This window comes from Camelus ferus, chromosome 5 (genome assembly GCF_009834535.1).
Source record: "Camelus ferus isolate YT-003-E chromosome 5, BCGSAC_Cfer_1.0, whole genome shotgun sequence".
Classification (NCBI taxonomy): Eukaryota; Metazoa; Chordata; class Mammalia; order Artiodactyla; family Camelidae; genus Camelus; species Camelus ferus.
Window position 1 is genome coordinate 84,873,054 of NC_045700.1, and position 23,522 is coordinate 84,896,575.

The window sequence follows — 23,522 nt, forward strand, 5'->3', positions numbered from 1 at the left end:
TACAGATACTAACTACTATATATAAAATCGATAAACAACAAGTTTCTTCTGTATAGCACAGGGAACTATATTCAATATCTTGCAGTAACCTATAATGAAAAAGAATATATGTAAGGATATGCATGACTGAAACATTATGCTGTAATTGGAATTGTAATTGGAAAACAATTGCCCCCTGTGTCCCTTCTCTCTGGGTTAAAAACGTACCCACACTTCAACAGCTGCAAACAGCAGAACTCAGCCCATGTGACAAACCAGAATTACGAATGGCAAACTGGTAGAGAGCTGAATATGAGGTTTTACTGTATAAAGAGAGATGAAGAGAGTTCACGGGTTAAAAAAAAGAAAAAAAGTTAAAGTTTTGATAAGAAGAATGTTTTAAATTATTCTGATTTAGGTAAGATACCTGAAATCTTTAGGAAATCAGTAAAAACAACAACAAAAAAACCCCCCAAAAATGGTAACTGTAGAATTGTGAGTTCTTAAAAAAAAAAAAAGACCAAAAACCCCACAGAAATTTGTCATTTTGAAAAACAAATGCTCCAGCCTATCACCAAAAATGAAACAGCCACTGTTCACCGAGTGACTTCTTTCTGCTCTTGCTACAAAACCCCTACCTTTGCTGAGAATCCCCAGCCCGCAGCTGAGATCAGGGACCGGAGTACTGTGACGGGAGCTCCCCAGAAGTGATCTGTAAACTGGGAGGTGCTGGAGCAGGGAACAGAGTCTGATGGCCAGGTTCAGAAGAGAGGGCGACGAAGGCCAGGGCTTCCTGCTCTCTGCCTATGTGCAAAGGTCTTCACTACGAGAGGCTAAAGTATTTAAAAAAGGATCCATTTTTCTTGTATTCTCAAACAATAGAGAAATGACTTTTTTTTTTTTACTACTTGTAACACTTTATTTTTACTTTGTACAAAATACAAAAATGCAAATCCAAAGAGTTCAGACCAGTAGAGACAGGCACACTGCACAACAGCAAACCTTGTCTAGCAAGACATTAGTTTTTTTTAAACTTTATTTTAGTGAATACATGCATTATATAAAACAGCAACAACAACAAAGACACACAGAGAGACTAGAGATTTAGCTATTTCTACCCCCAAAATAATGCTTACTATCAAGACTTTGGATGAGATGAAAAAAATTTTTAAAAGGCCAATAATACTTTTTTCATATAAAAAAGTAAAAGCTACCATAAAATGTCCTTTCCCCCCTCCATCACACTGATTAAATTTTTTTCTGAAAAGCCACACATATAAACAAAACAAAAGTCCTGAATTGGATAGTCAATACTCAAGAGGGCTGTTAACCTAGGTAACCACTCAGTAGTTTAAAGAATCTTTTAGACATTTTGAAGCCTTTCTATTCATTTCTCAGTACAGTATTCCAACCATCCTGCCCTTTTTTCTCTTTAACACCTCCCAGAACAGAAACGCTCCATCATTGTGTTTCTGTTCCTAAGAACTAGTTTTGAAAAAGAAAGTCATGTACAAAAATATTTAACAGAACTATGGAAGATGTGGGAAAGGAGTCTTCTCTTCCTAGCAAAGTAGTCTTTGCTTTGCATGGTTCCTTTTCAAGGTTTGTTTATCTGCCCCATGAATAAGACAGCACCTAGAGAATTAAAAAGAAACAGTGCATAACTCTATAAAAAACAACCCTTAAAGGAAGCTGGAAGGTATACTGCAGGGAAGGTTTCAAAGCTCTTAAGCACTGCTGTCCAACAGAACTTTCTGCAGTGATGGGGATGTTTGGTACCTTCACTGTCCAATATGGCAGCCGCTAGTCGCATGTGGTTATTGAGCCCTTGAAATGTGGCTAGCGTGATTAAGAAACTGGATTTTTACTTACATTTCACTTTAATTAATAAAGTTAAAAAATTAGGTATACACATGTGGCTAGAGGCTCCCGTATTGGACTGGTTGGCTCAGAAGCATAGTAATTATGACACTGAAGATGCAATGAGATAAAAGGATAAGGAACTAGCTTATGTTATTGATTTAAACAAGAGTAACAACTAAAATATGTTAGTTTCTACTCTGTACCAACATAAGGACAACCTCTCCACAAAGACTTTTAAAAAGAATAGTTTTTTTTTGGGGGGGGGGAATAAATAGATTTATTTATTTTAATGGAGGTACTGGGGATTGAGCCCAGGACCTTGTGCATGCTAGGTGCTCTACCACTGAGCTATACCCAACTCCCATGAAGAGTCTTAATTATTCTTTAGAATTGTACAAAGATGTAGGAACTACTGTTATCCTAATTTTAAAAAGGGAGCTAAAGGTCAGAGCCAACTTTGAACCCATAACTCATGGCACCAAGATGGACTGAATCAAGAGCTGACTAACAGCCAGTGAACAATGGAAGAGGAGACTCACTCACCTGTAGGATTGTGTCGGATGAAAAATAGAAAAGGTCTGTCTACTATAAACCAGGGAGGCGACGACCTTGCGATCAGAATCGCAGCTGCAGGAGGAAAAGGAAACCGAGTTGTACACCCAGCATGAGGCCAGCAAGGTGGCTCAAGGCAGGACCTGACTCCCGTCCCGTAGGCTGGCCATGCTATAACAGGCCCAGGGGGCGCCATGAGCACACACGCGCCGTGGGCCAGGACCATGGCCCAGACTAACACAGCAGGGCTGGCTTTATGTGCGTGTGACCGGGCAGTCGGTCCCATTTAGTCCAAGTAAGCACCACCTCCTTTAATAAATGACATAAAATATATTACAGTTCTTAGAACAGTGTTTGCCACTTAATAAACACCCAGTGTGTAGTCACTGTTATTATTCGCTGTTTTTCATCAGACCATCTGCCTAGTAGATGAGGGGGGGTCCCTGGTCTTGTCAGCCTGTTCAAGTTCTTTCTCTACACCAAGGGCCAGCTCACTTCTTGTCCATTTTTGTGGGTGCCTCCTTTGGGCCCGGCATCTAGATTTTCTTCGCATTGGCAGTGTACACTGCTCACACTGTCTTACACTGCTGTTCAACTCATCTGGTCGCAGACATTGGACTTAGAAAGCAAACGTATGAAGGCTTATGGTCTTAGATGTGTTTACTCTGCCCTGCTTACCAATGGTAGCTTTGATCTAGTAATAGCCCAGTGATGAGGCCTTGCAGAAGGGTAGGTGTTGGGGATAACTGCCCCACACTTGCCGGGTGCGATGGCCCAGTCTAACCCCTCAAACCCCTGGGAAGCATTGATGACTTGGGCGGGACGTTACAAGAGAACCATCTATCGCGGTACTTGGGTAAACCACTCAAGCCAGGGTTATTAGAACCAAATCAACGGCTGGCAAGAGTGATGGACTGAATTGTATCCCCTCAAAATCTGCATGCTGAATCCCTGACTGCCCATGTCACGGTGTTTGGAGATAGGGCCTTTAAGGGAGTCCTTAAGTTTAAATGAGGTCATGAAGGTAGGGCTCTAATCTGATAGGACCGGCATCCTTATAAGGGAAGAGGGAGACACCAGGGATGGGAGCTCACAGAGAAGAGGCCATGTGAGGTCACAGGGAGAAGGTGGCCGTCTGCCAGCCAAGGAGAGGGGGCTCAGGAGAAACCAACCCTGCAAACACCTTGATCTTGGACTTCCAGCCTCCAGAACCATGAGAAATAAGTTTCTGCTGCTTAAGGCGCCTGGCCTGTGGTGCCTTGCTGCAGCAGCCCTAGGAGACTGACTGCAGCAGGGCTGGCGTTATGCATGTGTGACCGGGGCAGTCACAAGGCCCCACGCTCACAACGGCCCTGCACTCAGTTCACGGGTGCTCTCCTGTTGCTGTCTTGAAATTCTTAGTAAGTTTTGAACCAAGGGCTCATTTTGCGTAGGGCCCCGCAAATGACATAGCCAGTCCTGACAGTTACACTGATGTGCAAAACTGGTCAATAACTTGGGCAACATTTAAACGTCACTTTCCAGGTCTTTATTTTAAATGTCATTTTAAAGGAATAAGAGTTAAATGTTTATTCTAGAAAGGCAATAAAGGGTCCGTTTTGAGTATAAATGGTACCTTTTAATGACCAGAACTATCTGACCCAGTTACCAGTCTAGCTAAGATACTCACTCTGTGAGTTCACAGAGTCTGTCTAGCTCCATTCGTCCAATCGCACATGGACAATTAGGGGGTATAAAAACCAACCTAAGATGGTTTCATTTTCTCCTTCATTATACTGGCCATCGAGGAGAAAGCAAACATGGGAGTTCTAACTCCCCAGGAAGGCCCCATCGCAATCCTGCTGTGATTCAGTCACTGCTTGCTAATTCTTCCCTTGGTCCTGGACAGGCCCGATTGGCTATTTTCCTATTAGTAGTTGCTATAATTTTACGTTTCAGTATAAAGATCAGTCTTTTCTGCCAATAAGAAGCCACAACAAGCTTCACCCTTCTGAGAGCAGGGGTCAGGAAAGTACCCTCCTTGGGCCAAGTCTGAGGGGACCTGTTTTTATAAATAAAGATTTATTGGAACACAGCCGTGCGCACTGGCTCGTACGGTCCATGCTGCTTTCAAGCTACAATGGCAGAGCTGGGAAGTTGTGAGGGAGACTGGGTGGCCCGGAAAGCAGAACATACGTACTGTCTAGCTCTTTACATGAAAAGTTTGCTGACTCCTGTCCTGGAGGAATCTCTACTGAGGTGCCTTCCTTAACGAAACAGACTCTGAGCTTTGTGGATGCGCATCCCCCTAAATTCACCATGTGTCCCAAGGGTCAACCCACAGCGTCGGGCTAGAAACAGGGCCTGTGCCCAGGGGCTGAGCTGGCGACTGGACCGGGCAGGCCGGCTCCCCTCCGCCAGAACCAGCCCCGCTGCCAGACCCAGCGCTTACTTGTTGCTGCTGAAGCTTTGGTTCCATCTTCACTGACTTCAATTTTGGCTTTTTGCAAGATGTGAGAAACATGAAGGTTTTCTGACCCTGGTTTGAGAAAATAAAACAAAAAACAGTATTTGTTTGATATGCAGGTTGGCTGGGAAAGTTGCCTCAAAGCCATGGCGAATTTCAGTTCTTAAAAGTGTCAGAAGTGACTTGCCATGGTCCCAGTGACTAAAGGCTGTAGGATGCCTGTCAGCTGTGGTGAATTGCAGTCTCTGCTAAGCGAACTGTGACATCACTTCAGAGGAGGGAGTCCTGGACCCCAAATGTGTTAGTGCCTTTATCAGTTAAACTCTGATCACTGAGAATTTTGTTACAAAATAAAAAGAATGGAGCTTTCAAAAGGTAGCTGAGTTTTTCAGAAGAAACGAGCTGAAAGTATTGTTTTTCAATTACAGAATGTCAGATCCAGAAAGCAGATGGCACTTAGAGGTGGGGAACCCGAGGCCCAGAGTGCTAAGAAACCTGTCCCCCAATCCCAGGGCTACTTAGTGGCAGAGTAAGTGCTGTCTGTCATAACGGAAGTCACTCATCTCCTGGCGGGAGAAGAGCAGGAGCGAGGTTGGACGGCTGGGGGCAGACTCAGGAATGCAGCTGTGCCGCTGGGACCTTCTAGCGAATTCAGTCTCCGCCGCAAATCCTTACCGTTCCAGCCATGCCCACTGGGGGCAGCATTCGTGGAGGATGCCAACTGAAGTTAATGTTGACCTTGATGGGACACAGGTCGGGTGCAAAGGGAAAAAGTGCTTTTTGTGTCAACTGCTTTTCAACTGTCTGCACCAACGCTCAACTCTAACATGACTGATCGTGAATGAGAGGCACGTTTGCAGGGCCCACGAACTGTTTTCTCATCACTCAAGGGGAAAAATAAAAAATGAAGGACAAACAATGGTTAAGCCTGTCTTTGGTGGCTTACACGGTGGCTACACTGACCTTTCAAATATAACTTTGGCAAATGAAGGGGTCTCACACTAGCCATGTCCTAGGTGGTCTGGAAAAGGAAAGCTCTACTCAGACTCCTGTGAATTTATATTATTTCAGATTAATAGGCCTGAAATGCCAATACATATCTGAATATAGTGCATGCCTGCTGTTGTTTGGTGGAACTAAGCAAATAGCTAAAAAATCAAAAAAGAGCTCAAAAATCTTAGTTTTTTTCAAACACGGGGGAAAGTCTCCATTTGGGAAAAAAAGAGACTAATATCTAATTAAGAACCACATTTTTAGGTAACAGAGACAATACGTGAAATGTTTCTTTCAGGGTGTGGAGTCACACGGGTTTCAGAGGAAAGGTATGTGTGAATTGTAAGGATGGTTGATCTATGCCGATTTAAATGATCAAGACTCAGTTGCACCACTTGGTGATTTATCAAACTAAACCTTGAAGAGCTTTAGGGCAACACAGTCCTAATTTTGACCTTTGCTTTCTGAACAAATCAGAGACCCAGTTTGTAACACAGCCTACAAGTGTAAGAATAAGATTGAAACTGAACATACTCGTTATTTTCGCAAAATTTGCCTTTGATGGATCAAACATCTCGGTGATACCAAGAACCTTCAGTGGCTCTTTCAGATCTGTTTGTGCTACAGCTGTGAACCTAGCGGGAAAGCAGAAAACAGGGGGAAAAAGAATCATTTCACTATGACGTCAAATGATACCATCAGTGCCAGTGGCCAAATGTTTAGAAAACGAGTCTTTTTACAGTCCGCTCTGAACACCAGTCTGAGTATCTGACACAACCTCTCCCAGGGGTCAGGGACTCCTGCTGTCTTCTGAGGGAAAGGGGCTACTTACTTGGGCAGGATGACCTGCACCCTCTTGGGCACCATGGTGTTCATCCAGCTGTCTATGGTCTTGGTGCTGATGTGCGGGATGATGGCCGAAAGTGGGGTGGAGCTCTCTGTGGGCAGAGCGATCAGCATGCTGATGCTCTCCCCGTGGTAGGGCAGCTCGATGAAATTGTACCATAAGTCACTGGGGGTGCTCGTAGACCCTAAAGAAATCAGAGGCAGGTTCAGGGCATCCTTGATGACTTCCAGAAGGGGCATGAGTGGTGGCTGAACTCCAGGGTAGCTTTGGAGGGAAAAGAGCAATTCAGTTTGAGAACTTCTCTTTTCCAAAAATAGCTTCCTTAGAAGGTCAGTTATTTCTTCCTTCCCTGGTAAAGGATTCTCCTTCTGTAGTCTAGAGATGATATCTTTGGCCAGCACTAAAATCACATTAGTTCTGTTGAGTAGAATTTAACTAGATCATAAGGCACTTAGAATACAGTGCTTGGCAAGAAGTAGACCCTTATCAGATAATGAAGGGATGAATCTGAGCTGCCTAAGGATGATTCTTCTGGCGGCGTCTACGTGTGCACATGAAGAAAGGGGGGGGGAGCGTAAGTTGTGCAGTGCCCACTCTGGCCCAGCCATGTACCAACGACTCCAATGCATTTAGAATCCATGGTGCCCCATGAGGTGGGTATGAGCCGTCCTACTTTACAGCTGGAGAGGCTACAATTGGAGAAATTAAGTAACTTGCCAAGGGACACATGGCTCAGAAGTGGAGCAGAACTCAGTATGAATTCAGTACATCTAGTGCCAAAGATGATCGTCTTCCTTCATTCCCCAACCCCCTGCCCACTCTTCATCTGACCCAGGAACTATCATTATGGCTTTCTGATCCTTTACGGTACTCATGCTTACTAATAAAAACCCAAGAATGATTTAAACCAGCATTTCTCAGAATGTCATCTAAAGAACACACAACCTGCAAGATGCCTAGGGGGCAAAACAGACTCTGCAGCCCAGCAAGTTTAGGAAGCCCCGGGCACGCAATTCTTTTTGCAGATTCATAAGATACAGCAGTACTAGAAAGTACTAGAAAGCACTAGAAAGTACTAGAAAGGTTCTCAGATATTCTGAGGAAAACTGTTCAACTCTAGTTATTCCCAGGTTTCCCAAACTAATTTGATCTTAGAACCCTTTTATCCCACGTGAAATATTTAAAACATTTAGCAACTGAGCAGCGGAGCTGAGCGTTGCCCGTCAGAGCGGATGCAAGTGCCATCACAATCAGTACTGGGGAGAAGCCCTGCTCAGGGGTGTGGGGCCCAGAGAGGCTATTAACCCCCCGGGAAAAGAGCCCTCGATGGAGCACGCCTTAGGGTCCCAGAGGACCTTCACTAGGCATGTGATGAGAGAGTTATACGAATTAACTGGATGAATGAAAAAACAGCATTTCTAGATTGACTGGATTTCTGAAATGCTTTATTAAACACTTCCCATTTTTTAAGGGTGACCTTGGTCAGGTTCCTGAACCTCCGTGTGCCTCCTGGTTTGGAGGATGGAGAGGTCAGGGATGTTAGAACTGTGCAGCTCACAGGACTGCTGTGATGATTAAATGAGAAGACGGAGCAGGGCCTGAACGCTGGCCCCCTCTTCCTCCTCCTCTAGCTGACCTAGAAGGACAACAGATTTAAGAAAGCACGTTTTTCTCGTGATTTTCCCTTGTCTTTCCTTTGGGGATGCCCTTTGCAGTCACTGCATTGGAGACAGGGAGCTTCAATCAGCCGTTCTCCATAGATGGGGGTCAGGAGGGAGGCACTGATGGAGGGAGAGAGACACGAACTTTGTCCTCAATACATAACAAATGCTTTGAGCTATAAAATATGATAATAAAGAGTGAAGCTCTTAGAATCAATGACACTACAGGAGGCCACCAAGAGCCTCTCCTTGAGGAAGGAACGTGTGGACGGCTCGGTGCTCAGGGCTGCTCCGGCACTCGGTGCGCCCCGCCCCAGCTCAGGACGCTCCTGCACTCTCGGCCGGGTTCCGCCTGGGGGCCGCCCGAGAATCCAAGGTGGGATCCTCCATCTCTGCTTTTACCCTGAATAATCAAACGGCCTCAGCAGAAACTGAGAAATCAATGGGAAACATATGTATGTTTGGAATTCCTTGTGGTCTTCCTCGAAACAAAAAAGGGCTTTAAGGGTAAATTCATAACCATCAAAACAAAAAATTCGCAGATAACGACTTTGACCCAGCAATCCTCATTCAAGGAAATTACCTTCAGGAGTTCTGACCCACACATCTACAGATTTATGCACAAGAACGCTCCCTCTAGTGCTGTTATAGGCAAGGTGCAAATGGCCATCTGCGGGAGAATTATGGTACATTTATGCCTTGGGATGTTTTGCAGCTGAAAGAAGGATCAGGTAGATCCACATGAAGTAACATAAAAAAAAATTTCCAAGACATACTGTCTAATGAATTAAGCAGATGATAGAATCGAAGTTACTATGTAATCCTGTGTATATGAAATACATAGAAAGGGTCTCAAATGACACACCTGGCACTTAATAGGGGTCCTCAGGCTGGGAAATGGGATTACACGGAAACATTCACTTTCTGCCGTGTTGTATATACTGCTGTATTTGAGGATTTTGCAAAGAATATGAACTATACTTCTACTCATTTTAAGGCTATTTCTATTTTTTAAATAGAAAAGTTTCTACCCTCAAAGTGCTCATGCTTTATGGGACTTAAGTTAAGTCAGAAGGGTGCCCCCCTGTTTTCCACCCTCTCCGTTCGTATTACTAAGTGAATCCTCTCAGAGATCTCGATCACATCTTTGGGGAGAAGTCAGGAAGGCTGATAAATGGATAAATGGACTGGCAACATTTTGGCAAAGTGACCAAGGCTGGTGACCCTGGGCAGGTGGCACCAGAGGCCGTGTGAGTGACTTCGGCGGCCTGGCCACCTCAGCCGGGGCCTCCTGCCTCTGAGCCCCGGCTGGTCATGTTGGCCAGAGTGGGGTGAGACATGTAGAAAGTGGGTGACCAGCTGGGCGGTCTGCAGTCACGAAAACAAACGCCTGCTCGGGGCCAACATGGACCACTGGGCTTTCTTCACAAAACAAACCGGCCCCATCTTTCCATGAAAAGCTGCTTCACCAGCCAAAGAGGGAAACCCAGGGACAGATGACACCCCTGGACTCTGCCACGTGGCCCGTGGAAGGAGTTGGGTTCCAATCCCAGGTTACTCAGTAAAAACCCTATGACAGGCACAGAAAGGAGGGGAGGAAGGGTGGCCCCAGAGCACTTACGGGGTTTACTTGGGAGGGAATGAGAGCCAGGGGGCTGTCATGTTCTGTTCTGCATTCAGTACAGATCAGCCAGGGGCCAAGAGGAAATGGACAGGACACCAGTCTGGGTCAACTAAGCAGAGATTAGCGAAGGGACCACCTACAAAGCAAAGGGGAGAGTACAGAGGAACCACCAAGGATGGTACCCAGGGCTACAAACAGTGGGGCACCATCACCCATCTAAGGATGGAAGGGCCAAGGGAAGGAGGTGGTGGCCCTGATGGCAGGAGACCTTGGGTGGAGGGATACACTGGCCCTGGTGACGCAGGGGAGGACTGGGAAGCCAGTGCCCAACCCCCTCCCCGCCCTTACCCCATCACCTGCTGCTCCGCCCCACCAGCAAACCAACAGGAAGCCAGGGGGCAAGGGAGCCCCGACGCAGCCTCCTGGGAGCTCAGAGAGGGTGGAGAAGGGAGGGCGTGAATCAGGGAAGGCGGGGGAAAGAGACCCCACACACTGTGGATCTGTGGGGCTTGAATCTTTGACCAAAAGAATGTAATTTGCGTTATTTTCTGTAAAGCACATATTCTCAGACACATTGTTAATGGAAAAGCCACCTGGAGATGTAGCTCCCTCTCTGGGAACATCCCCTACACTCAAGGGAAGCACGTTCCATTCCTACAAAGAAACATTTTAATCTTTCATGGGAACGTCTAAAGAGCCCTTGCATTTGCCTCTTTACTGACACAGTCGTTGTTTTTCAGCAACAGAAATACACAGCAAATGAGGCCCCCTCACAATTTATTTGATTAGAATGTGCACAAAGATTGACCTAAAGTAAAACAGCTTTGCTTCAGATGTGAGCTGAGGGCCAGGCTAGCTTTCCCATGAGTCTTCCTGGGCAACGACCTGAGAGTGACTTCTGGGCAAAAAAAAAGAGACTTCTATTTTTCAATTGCTTAGCATGGAACCTTTTAAATACAGGACTTTCAAAAGCTGCAGGCCTTTTAAATACATATTATCTTAAAAACATTTATTGAGCGGATAACAAAATTCTACCTGGAAGTTTGATGAATGACAAGGGAGAAGGAAAGTGACTTCATTCATTGCGTCCTTCCCACGAGTCACTCACTCCTTAACTTAGGGAATTAGGCAGCTAGCGAAATGTGGAGCGGGGTTGCAGCCAATAAGCACCATGTAAGGAAAGGTAACACTGGGCCCCGCATGTTCAGGGACAGACTGCAGACACAAAGGCTAACTTACACAGGGAAACTTACACAGGGAAAAGAAGTGTAAGTTAAATTGGGCAGAGAGTTACTTCAAAGAAAGCAGATTTAGAAAACAATCACCAGACTTAGTTATCGATGGACAGGAGAGATGCGTCATTTTTTTTTTCCTAATTGTAAACCTGATACATATGCGTTAAAAAAAATTCTCAAGCTCAAAGAAAAATAATCATTTGAAATACTACCACTTGCCATTTTACTGAACATCCTCCAAGACACGTCTCAACAGACATATGAATATATGGAAAGTATTTTACATAAACGAGATGAAATGGCATCTGCTGCTCTGTAACTTGTTTTCTGAGATCAACCACATATTACATAACTTTCTCCCTGTATAAATCTAAATCTAACTATCACGGGGGTTCCACCACGCGTAGGTAGATGGCTTCTATTTATTTGCTAGTGTGGGATTATCTTGATTATGAAGTGCTTGGCGTGGGATGCTGGGGCAAGGTTTCCACAAAGTCCTCCAGACCACGGCTTCCCACCACCAAAAGCACCTAAGAGCACCCATGTGCCCCTGCACCAGGGCCATGACTGGACTCTGTCAATCTTCATAATTTTTGCTAATCTGATCAATGGAACAAAAATCTAATTTTTACCTTAATTTTTAATTTGGTAATAATGCAAAATGGCTAACGAGGAGTTGATAATGTGTTCACATGTTTAATGTCCATTTATACTTATTTTGTGAATTTCCCTTTCATCCTTAAATTTCAGCCTAAAAGCCTATGTGGTTTACATTATCTTTATAAATAATACAAAGACTGACCATGAGCTTTTAAAAAATCCTGTCCTCCCCTCCTCTGTCCTTTATTAGAAATAAAAACGCAGATCTACCTTGAACTAAGTGGAAGCACTCGAGGGCCTTCCTGCGCCTGGCACGTTCTAGAACGGGGCCTCTCCAGCCACGAACTTACCGCACCGGAACACGGAGAGCTGGGCGAGCATCGGCACCTGGTAGGACTTCCCATCCGCTGCCACAAATGTACGTTTCTTTGTGTTCTCAGGCTGAAACCGTGATTTCCACAAACCCTTAAAATATACTGCATTGACCAGGACCAGTCTGGTAAGGACGCCGTCGAGAAGATCTGGGGACAGCAGATTGTCGATCATACCTGCACCGAGCACAAACACGGAGGACTCTCAGGACAAGCAGTCTACTGGAGGGCAGAGGGCAGCTGCGGGATCCCGGAGAAGGAAAAAATCAAAGGGATTTTTAAAGGATTTTTTGAAGAAACTTTTTACAATACCCTTTGGTCCCTTCTAATTTTTTCCTATCACTAAAAATTAAAAGATGAAAACAAGTTAAAAATCAGATGCTAACAACTACATAAAAAATAGATAAACAATAAAGTCCTGCTGTATAGCATGGGGAACTATATTCAATAGCTTGTAATAACCTACAATAAAAAAGAATATGAAAAAATATGTATATGTATGACTGAATCACAAAGCTGTGTATCAGAAACTAACACAACATTATAAATCAACTCTACTTCAATAAAAAACAAAATAAAAAAAAATCAGAGAACCACAAAAGACTAGAGATCCTCTATTTGAGGTTATCAAACTTCTTCAAGAAATTTTTTATAACAAATTGTCTATATGCCCCATGTTTTAAGAACATTTTACTCATCTCCATAAACTATACTTAATAATTAATTTCTGTTTTTGATAATAACTGACACTCTGACTGTCAGTGGAGGTTTTTGATTGGCACAAGGTAAACAGTTGTCTGTTGTGCAGTTTTAAACACTGGGTTAATTTATTCCCAAACATAAAGGAACCCTTCAGCCTGTGTAATGTTCTTTAAGGCAAATGCTTAAATTCTCGTAAGATTTTAGGAATGTTGATTGTTAGTGTGGAATCCCTGGTTATTATAAGCTACTTGAAGAGTTGAGACTAAAAGGGGTGTTTGTGGGTCAGGGGTTGACCTAGGTGCTCATATTGCAGAGATAGAGAGAAAGCGGGTCTGTCCTAGAAGAACTAATTTTGAAAGAAAACGCTCTTCACAAGACGTCAGGATGGTCCAGCCCATCTGTGCAGAAGTGAAGGAGAAACTCAACCACTGCGGTGTCAGGGTGCCCTTGTGAGTCACGAAGATCCTTCTAAAGTGCTCGAAGCTTTGGTTTCTCACTTAGGTTCCTTTTGCTCGGTGTTTGAAGATTCAGCTGTGTGTGTGTGTGTGACAGTGCATTTAGGAGAGATCACTAATACCAAAGTTGTTAAAAATTAGTTCAGTGTAGCTTTTGGCCCAATTTTTTTAAAAGTGCATAATATAAATACAAGTTACTATACGTTAAATGATGAGAGTAAAACCAATGGTTTTGAAGAAACAGGAATGTCTAACTCAGCAGAGAGAGCTTTAAGTCCTTTTAAATGAAGCTCAAGAAGATTCGATGTTCCATAAACAGAGGTTTATGTAAATCACCATGAAGAAGCACACCCAGAGGATTCCTGACCCGCTGGCTCAGCCAGTGACAGCACTGCTCGTCACTGACACAAGGGGGCGCCAATGCCACCTTACATCAGGCTCTGGAAGGAAAATAGCTGAGCTGTAAATAGCCAGCACTCAACGCAGGGCCGGCTGCTGTGAACAGACCCCGTCCTGAGAGAAGGAAGTGAGAACTGTGTGCCCCAGCGACAGCAAGCTTTGGAGAGTTGGTTTCCCGATAGCAAAGGCTGCATCTTGCCTTTGCTGGGGCCATTATCTGGTCCAACTCCTACTTGCCTTTGAGACGTACGTGGCTCCCTCTCCTTACACACCTTCTCTGACCCTCCTCTCCATCTCCCGGTTTCCATAGAACCCAATGCTCAGCACCACTGCGGTATTTTATTCTAGCCAAATTTCATGTCTGTCTCCCTCAACTAAACTGTGAGCCGCACAAGCACAGGAACCCTGTCATTCATTTTTAAAAATCACGCCTGGCTCTGTGTTCAGCATACTGTCAGTGCGCACCAGGGGTCTGAAGGAATCTCTTCAGCCCTTTTTTCCTGAGGTAAATAAAGCCTCTTGTTGCCACTGGTGGAACTAAGATATAGTAAGGGGACATGGAGAAATAAAAAGAAAGGAAAAAGAGAGAAATGTAAGAAATGCATAGTTTAGAGGCAAGGAGGCACATGGGGGACCTGACATCAGTAATGGCAATAAATATGCATCCATCATCCATCTACTCACCCTTAAACATCCATCCATTCATCTACCCCTCGATCCATCCATCTATCAACTCATCCACCCATCCATCCATCTATCCACTAACCCATCCATCCATCCATCTATCCATCCACTTATCCACCCCACCCATTCTTTGATGCCTACCTACCATCTGCCAGGAGCACTTTTAGGTAAGAAAACAAAACAAAAATAAGCTCTTCCCCTCAAAAAGCTGTGGATTGGAAGGAAGCTGACTGACATAAATGACTTGGAAATGCAATTGCAATAAATATCTTGAAGTGAAAGTACTTGAGGATGTGAGGGCAAATTAGAGGGGGATCTGACCAGGTCAGGGAGGTCAGGGATGGGTGGTTCCTTGAGGAAGTATTACTTGAGCTGAGCTGTAAAAGTAGCTCCCATCTGTTGGACACTTGCTAAGTGTCCACCACCGTGCTAAATGCTTTATGCATGTTACTTATATTCCCATTAACAACCTTATTAACGAGTCTAGCAGTTAACACTATTTTATCTCCATTTTACAGCCGAGGATGCTGCGGCACAGGGAGGCTGAGTAACCTGCCTGAGGTTACACAGCCAACGGGTGGCAGAACTGAGATTCAAACCGGGCACTTATGCTTTTAACTATTATGGCATTCGTGAGATAGTGTGAAAATGAACAGGCAAGGGACAACGGGAAGGAACACATTCCAGGTAGCGGGATGCATGGGGGGCATTTGTGACTGGAGGGAGGAGGGCGAGTACAAGAGATGGGAAGGCAGCCTGTGTGGCTGGAGCACAGAGAGGCTGAGGCTGCAGAAAGGTGGCAGGGCAGCCCCAGCTGGGCCGTCACCACATCCCAGCACACTGGGAAGTCTCCCCCACTCTCTGCTGGGCAGGATCTGTCATCTCCATGCAGCGGTCTTCCACAAGTGGACTGTCCCGTCTCTAGGGTCCTTCTGAGACCTCGCATGTAAGCAAGTGCCTCTCAGTGGGGCAGTTTGGAAATTGGTGGGAGCGTTTCTGGTTGAGTGGGTGGTGGCCAGAGATGCTATAAGCCCTGCGGTGTTCAAAACAGCCCCCAAAATGAACGGTCCTGCTTGCCGCAGAGCTTTCAAGTGCCCCGCTGGATATTCGAGTTGGCAAGAATCCTGCCCGTTGTCAGCTGAGCCCAGAGCCTCACTCTTTCCTGTAGGTCAACACAAAGTAGCTGTTCTTTTGCATACTTTTAACGTAGGATAAACTTGCTCGGAATGTGACTACCACGCAAACCAAACCCAGTGGAATTTGTGCTTGTTTTGGTCGGAAATTTACCAAGAGTCTTGCAGCGTTTTAGAAAAAAACTGCACCAACGATGGTAGCACAGCCCGTGGTTTTTGTGTCCCCAGTGCAGCTTGCCTTCTCGGTCCGCTTTTGTAGCTATCAGTTCACGTTCTGCATGAATGTCAGTTCACATGTCAATTCTTCTAACACTCTGACTGTTACTTTCAGGGGCAGCGGTACACAAGGGTTTACCTACTGAATTACATACATAAATTACTTTTGTTTTTCCTTGTATTACACTTTAGCATTATATTAATTTTTAAAAATTTGTGCATGTGTGCCTAGGATATACGAGCTAGGGATTTCGTTTCAAGACAGTAAGGCGAGTATGAAAACCTTTGTTTAAAAGTGGGAGTTAGGTCTGCTGGGTTGAGAAGCACTTTTCCAGCCTTCTCGCTGTCCCTTCCCTGGACGCTGTGAACAATTCACTGAGTCAGTGCGTGTGCAAGTGGTGAAACCCTCCAGTGTCATCCTGGGGGACTTACAATTCCCAGTATCCAGTAAAGAAGAAGCTGGCTGGCACAGACACGCCACAGCATGCAGACACCCGGCATCTGAGTGCCGTCAGCTTCCCACCTCTGTTCTCAGCCCCACAGGCTCAGACAAACACGCTGACCCCTTCACATATTCTGGTCTCCTGACTGCTTCGTGGTTGCAGGAAGGGAGCCCAGACTGTACTGTCCAGGATGCTGCTGAACAGGGATGTCACAGATTTACCATAACACCCAGGCTCTCCACCGCCCTCCAGAACATTTCTCCTCCGTCTCCCCATTAGTTCCTCTCCTCATTAGTCCCTCAAATGGTTTGCAAACATTCACATATGTAAGTCTGGAGGGAGCCTGGGGGAAGACTTGTTCCAGTGCAGAATGCCAGGCCCCTGCCTCAGGGATTCTGATTCAGTAGGAGGGGGTCCGGCGATGTGCATTCTAACATACACCCTGGGCACTGCAGGAACCAAGCTTTGAAGAAACATGACCTCAAAAGCCAAAGTTTCCCTAAATTTCATTTTGGGGCTTATTCCCCTCCTTGAGTCTCTTTTGTTTCCACTTTTGTGACCTTTACTCTCCCCTTGTGTGAAAAATGGTTCCCAAATCTCTGCTCCTAGCCTTAACTTTCCTCTGCGGCTCTGCACCTACCTCTCCTCCTGAATGCTCCCACCTGAACCTCCAGTTTACAAATGAACAGGTTTAAAACACTGATGCTAGACATTCCTTCCGTTTCACGGGAGGCTACATGCACGTAAACAAGTAATCATCACACGGCATGGAAGTGCTCTCGTGAAGCGCACAGTACAGGAAAATCACACGTCAGTCATAACCAAAGAGGAGGTGCCTCCTTCCTGGGCTGACAGGAGCCAGAGGAGAGGAAGGTACGGAGAGAGGAAAGGGGGAAGGGGAGACAGAGAGGCAGGGGATGAAGAGGTAAAAACTATTATGTAGAAAATAAACTGCAAGGATATATTGTACAACCCAGGGAACATAGCCAATATTCTACGGTAACTGTAAATGGAGTATAACCTTTAAAAGTTGTGAACCACTACATTGTACACCTGGAACTTATATAATACTGTACAGCAACTAACAATAAAAAAAAGAGGCAAGGAAGGTGCGGGGAGAGATCAATCCTGAACCGTAAAGGCTGGGAAGCATATTCTGGGCAAAGAGAACAGCAGAAACAGAAGCAGCCAGAAAGAGAAAGAAAAATACCATATGATATCACTCATATGTGGAATCTTAAAAAAAAAAAAGAAAGAAAAAAGAAAAAAGGACTCCCATGAACTCATCTACAAAACAGAAACAGATTTGCATAGTAAACAATCTTATGGTTACCAGGGGAAAGAGGGTGGGAAAGGATAAATTTGGGAGTTTGAGATTTGCAAATGTTAACCACTATATATAAAAATAGATTTAAAACCCCCAAATTTCTTCTGTATAGCACAGGGAGCTAAATTCAATATCTAGTAATAACCTTTAATAAAAAAGAATATGAAAATGAATATATGTATATATATGCATGACTGGGACATTATTTTATACACCAGAAATTGACACATTGTAACTGACTATACTTCCATTAAAAAAAAAAAAAAAAGAAAGAAGCAGGAAGAAATGAGCAATAAAACCTTCAGATCAGACAAGGGCTTGTAGGCAAGGACTCTGGCGGTGAGCTGCAGTGAAGGAGGAAGTCTGGGGGCTGCCCTGAGCCCTGGGGAGGAAAGTTCCCAGGGGGGACAAGGAGAGGCAGCACGAAAAGGGAAGGGAGGCAGACTGAGCCGTGGGGTCCCCCAGAAAGAAAAGGATGGGGCTGTCAGATGGGTCCAGGCCTTTCATAGCGGCAGGGCCAGCGGACTTGTAGACCCCAGTTCGAATCTCAGAGCCGGACTTGTGCTTTTATCCAGAGTTTAAAATCACACTGAAGAGTTCCCGGGAACCGTGACCACTCACCCCTGGTTTCGTTTCTAACCCACACATTGACGGAATCACAGGCAGCGGTGGGGTCCTCAAAGTTCACGTTGCGGACTTCACACTGAAACACGTCTCGGTTCCTCGTGACGAAAGGCACTTCCATTTTAAAGCCATCCTTGACAAACACTGCGTTGGCCACTGTCACAATGTCTTTATTCTTCTTGGAGACGATGGCCTTGTTGATTTTCTTTAACACTTTGCCGACTCCTAAAGGAGAAAGGAGAAAATGCAGTAACATTTCTGCAAGAGTTTAGGAAAGTTTTTTTTTTTTTTTAACATCTTTTATATTATGGCAAATTAGAACAGTATAACCAAGACAAGCATGAGGAGCAAGAGATGAAGTTATCTGCTTTCTTCCTGGGCTTCTGTTAGGAAGAAAGGGGGCACAGTTCTCCTAAAACGAAGTATAACTATTAATCGCTCCTAAGGATCCAGCTGTGCCTCTAGCTGCAAAACAGGTGTCTTCAAGACATTCTCCACACCTTCCCCAAGCAGACCTCGATCTCCTGGAAGACTTTCCTGGCACTGAGGAGACTGGTTATGTAGACACAGGGGAATAAATCAAAAGAGTCTTCCTACCCCAGTCTCCCTTTCTTAGCAACCTTAAGCACTGTTTCCTTTCCTGCCAAAGATTTAACAGTGCAATTTCTTTTCTCTATTTCAGAAAAAATTAAAAGTATAAGGGGGGAGGGTATAGCTCAAGTGGTAGAACACATGCTTAGCATGCACAGGGTCCTGGATTCGATCCCCAGTACCTTCTTTAAAAATAAATAAACCTTATTACCTCCTCCCCCCAAAATAAAACAAAAGTATAAAATAGGCATCAGAAAGACTACAAAAAGTTGCCTGGTGCCACCATCCCAGAACAATGTGATTTTTACTTGATATCAGGCTCACAAAGTACGGGGATTAATTTTATGGCAAAGTAGGCTTTATTTCACATGAGCCACTCACATATGGTCCATTTAGTTTTAGAGTACAGGAAAGACGGAAATAAGTTCTAAGGATGAAATGTGTTTCCACAGAGAGCTCAAATTACAGATCCGTCTTCTTCTTGGAGTTCTTTCAAAGTGACACTGCCCTAAAACATCAGGCAGTCACCTTGGTGGTCCCCTGGAGAGCTGACCTGTCCCTCTTAGCTAAGGGGAGGCCCTTGGTTAGGTCTCTGGAGACTCCACCCCCTCACTCGTTCCGCAGGGCAGGCCCGGCAGGACCGGGCAGGCACTCTGTAGGACAAAAGGAACAGGAGACTTCAGGGACCAGTCAGAGCACTCATCCCTTCCAGACCCCTGCGCGCCCGGGTCGGGCAGACCCTCCTCTGCCCCAGACTGCCCTGCCTCCATCCTGAACCAGAGCATAACTTCTGTGAGTTGTCAGAGGCTGAGCCCAAAGTAGGCCCCTGAAAACCTACTGGGGCTCCCAAGATGAGTCTGTCTGTCGTGGGAACTGAAGTCATACAATGCAGCTGCCGGAGATTTTGGAGGAAGAAAAGGTGGGGGTGGGGAGAAGCTGCCAAGAGGCCAACATCGTCAAAACTTTAGAAAATACTGCTTAAAATCAATGCGGCTCAGCGTGATAACAAATCATAAAAATCCGGCGGATATTTTGTAACGATATTGGCCGACAGGGCCTAGATGGCGCTGGGAGAGGCCAGGGCCGCTATCGGTGATTCACTGTGAAGTGATACATCACCAGGAGCGCTGAGCTTCCAAGCAAGGGGCGGCACAGCGCATCCCAAGTATTCAGTCCTTCTGCGCTTCAAGCAGGCTGAACAAACTGCAAACTCTTGCAAAAGGGTGATGCTGTGTAAACGGAGCGGGCCGGCGGGCGTTTGGTGCTGGCAGCTTCAGGGGCCACGCTGAGAAAGATCAGGTCCCGCGCGGAGGGAGGTACTTAAGCGCGCATCGCTCCCCTCCTCTCCCAGCGAAGGCGGCAGCGCAGTCAGCTTCCCTAGACCTTTAAGGCCAGTGGGAGGGGAAGAACCCGGGTGGGATAACGCCCTCACTTCCCCACGAAGCCGCTAAGCTCCAGACGTGAAAAGTGACTTGCTTAAGGTCACGGGGCACGTGGGAGCCAAAGGAAGGTCCCCGGGCCGTGCCCTGCATCGTGTAGGAGGCAGTGGAAGGGGACTCGGGTGAGAAAAGCTGAGCTGAAGCTAAGTAACGCACTAGGAGGGGTAAGCTCTTAAATTCAAACACGTAATTTAAACTGGGTTTCCTTTCAAAGAATTGAAACCATTTCAATTGGACCTTACTTTAAAGAAAAAAAAATTAAGGTTTTTATTTCGGAATAAAGATACAGTCACAGGAAGCTGCAAAGCAGTATACTGAGCGGTCCCGTGTATTTCCACCTTTCACCCACTTTCCCCCATGGCACTATGTTGTGTGACTGCAGCGGAGACCCACAACCAGAAAACTGCCATTGGTACAGTCGCCAGAGCCCATTCGTTTGTTTCACATGCACGTGCGTGTGTGCGTGCCGGCGCGCAGCTCTACGCAATTTCATCCCCCATGGAGATCCATGTGTCCCCCACCACCATCAAGATGCAGAGTGGTCCCATCACCACCGGGCTCCCCGGTGCCGCCCACCAGGGTCACACCCACCCACCTCCCGGGCTTATGGTTTTTAAAGTACGTTCATAGCCATACGGCGTTTTTAGCTCTGTACACCACAGATGGGGGGGTGGGGGGTGGGAGTGGGGCAGGCGGGAAGTTTTCTTTTTAGAGGTGAGAAAATGGGAGCATTGAGAGATCAAGTGACTGACCCAAAGCCCCACAGCTACAGGACAGAGGCCAGAATCCAGTTCTCCAAACTGCCAGCACAGCCACGTCTGTCCTGTAGCGGGGCAGGCCGGCCCTCAAGCCCCGATAGGCAGCAGGGAAACCCCTCCAGGCTGCTCTGCTCCTCGGGGCTGTAGGTGAGGAGCCATCCTGCCGGGGGCCTCCCGCAAGGCCCTGCCAGGCGGGGCCACGGGCGCACGCACCATTCACGCCGTATCTCATCACCGTGGTGAGCTGCTTCTTGGTCCTGCCGTCGGCTCCCAGCTGAAGCATCCCCAGGACGGACGCGATCCCGTGCGGGGAGACAACGATGTTGTCATGAGGCCGAGACTTGACAATCTGATTGAAAATCTGGATTCCCGTGTCGGAGCCTAGTTCCTCCAGGGACAGAGGGTTGAATTGGGAGCACACGGAGGGCAGCGTCACGGTGGCCACGAGGACGAAGGGAAAATGCCAGTTCATGGTTCCTTCCGGCAAAGACAACCTGAACAAGGAGATAAAGAACATATTTACATTCTCCTTAAATGAACACTTATTCGGGGACTACTTTGTACTCCGCGAGATATGATTTACTACATTCAGTGTAACTGAATGCCTTCAGTGTATTCAAGGTAGATCAGTGCAGATTAAATTCTTTTCCTACATTTTGTTGGAGGGATGGGGAGAGAGAGGAAGGAGACTTCCACTCGGTAGGTCCCAGCTCTGCGCCGGACACTATCCTGTTATTTCAGCCTCGTAACCACCTTTCATCCAATTCTACCAATATTTACCGAGGGCCAGCTGTGTGCCAGGCCCAGCTGTGTGCCAGGCCCTTGTCCAAGTGCTGGGCACAGAACTGTAACTAAGATGGCCAAGACTCCTGCCTTCCTGGGGTTTATATGCCAGAAGGAAGACAGAAAATAAATCAGTAAACAATCAAGTCATTTCTGAGAGCGATCAGGGCCACAGCCATGTCACAGTGACGTCAGTGAATGAAGGGCCCAGGGTGGGGCAGCACTGGAGAGGACGGTCAGGGACACCGCCTCTGCAGGCGGACACACGTGTCGAGACCTGAGTGATGAGAAAGAGCTGCCATGTACCGATCAGGGGAAAGGCATGCCAGGCAGGGTGGGAATGAAGGTAGACGGTCAGAGATTGGTGTGGCTGTGAAGAGATGTGGGCGAGAGAGAAGGCGTGGAGGTGAAGAAGAAAAAGGGGCCAGGTCACGAACAGCATGCGGAGCTATGTATGGCTCTTGGATTCCATTCTAGGAGCCACGAGAAACCGCTGGAGGGTCTGAAATAAGGGAGTGAATCCCTGCGGTTGCTGTGAATATTTTATGATTACATGCCCATGATTTTTTTTTTTTACCATAAGCTTATTACTTTCTTAATTAAAGAACTGCTCATTAAAATAAATTTGAGTGACGCCCTTAAATCTACAATAAGGCAGAACAACTGGCAAATTCATCAGTTGTGAAGATGGCCTGTTTACACTGATGTCTCCATTACAGGGATTTGTTGGAAATATGTTTTCCTGATTATCACTTACTGAGCTTGGCTATGACAAGTAAGAGGTAGGAACTTTACATGTGTTTATGGAAAAGCAAAGACTTCCACTAAATGAGAACTTCGAAGTGCCCTGCGTCCGACAGCAGTGGATGCCAATAAGTACACGTGTGGTATTGACTCAATCTGATGGCTTATATGCTTTCTTTTTCTGTTAATTATTTTTCATTGTATCATCAAAATAATGTTTATTGAGCGTGACTGAGAAAACGAGTCTGTTCAGTCCCGAGCCTCACTCACTGTTAGCTCCAAGCACTTTCCAGGGAGAGTGAAATTCACTGCGCTGGGAAGAGGATTGTCAGCAGAATCAGAGTTCCCTGCCTGCTCCCCGTGGAGCACACGGGGCCACAAGGTGAACCACGAAGGCCACCGTTCACAGTGATGTTGCAACTTTCTTATATATTGTGAAACAAGCATGTTATAAAAAATTTAGAATATTCAGCGTTTATCCAGAGCTTAATTGTAAAATGGTTGTGTAAACGCAGCCGTCTAAATTCAAAACATGTAAGTGCCCTACATAAGCTCCCACCGGGGGCTCCCCTGTGGCCAGCGCGGCCTATTTTGACTTTGGCACCTTGGACTGGCTCTCATACCATGAACATCCCCCTAAGTTACTTTCAGCCTGTTGGACACTGGAGAGCTTCCAGATCCTGACTAGGGAAGCTTTACTCATTTCATCTAAGAATTAGACTTCGGGTCGGATCTCCCGGCCTCTCTCCCTTTTTTCTTTCCGGAAATAAATTTCCTCTTTAAAGTTTAATTTACTACAAAGCCATCCTAAGTATAAAACAATTTGTTCCATCTTCGTTACAAATGGACAAATCCGGTGACTGGCGCCAACTCCATCAATCTGAACCATTGACTCTTGCATTAAGCTCTAGTCTGGCATCTGCCTTCAGCATCCAAAATCTACACTCCCCTAAGAAATCCTCCTGGATTAGCAAATTTTTGAATAAATATTTGAATCTGCATAATCATAAAGGACATCAAATTTGTTTTGCCTCTAATAGCTTAAAGTTGATT

At 45.8% G+C, this 23,522-nt stretch overlaps 1 protein-coding gene across 4 annotated transcripts in view; it reads right to left on the minus strand.

Annotated features, from left to right (window-relative positions):
- Positions 1–870: 870 nt before the first annotated feature.
- The window catches only part of SERPINE2 (serpin family E member 2), a 52,884-nt gene continuing 30,232 nt past the window's right edge, over positions 871–23,522 (minus strand). For all 4 annotated transcript variants that reach the window (XM_032480350.1, XM_032480348.1, XM_032480351.1 and 1 more), the window contains 8 exons: positions 21,156–21,436; positions 18,152–18,379; positions 12,151–12,348; positions 6,666–6,864; positions 6,368–6,468; positions 4,826–4,912; positions 2,386–2,469; positions 871–1,614 (listed from right to left, as the gene is read on the minus strand). In XM_032480350.1, coding sequence (XP_032336241.1) covers positions 1,577–1,614; positions 2,386–2,469; positions 4,826–4,912; positions 6,368–6,468; positions 6,666–6,864; positions 12,151–12,348; positions 18,152–18,379; positions 21,156–21,414 — 1,194 coding nt within the window. In that variant the 5' untranslated portion in view covers positions 21,415–21,436 and the 3' untranslated portion in view covers positions 871–1,576. The remainder of the gene's footprint in view (positions 1,615–2,385; positions 2,470–4,825; positions 4,913–6,367; positions 6,469–6,665; positions 6,865–12,150; positions 12,349–18,151; positions 18,380–21,155; positions 21,437–23,522) is intronic.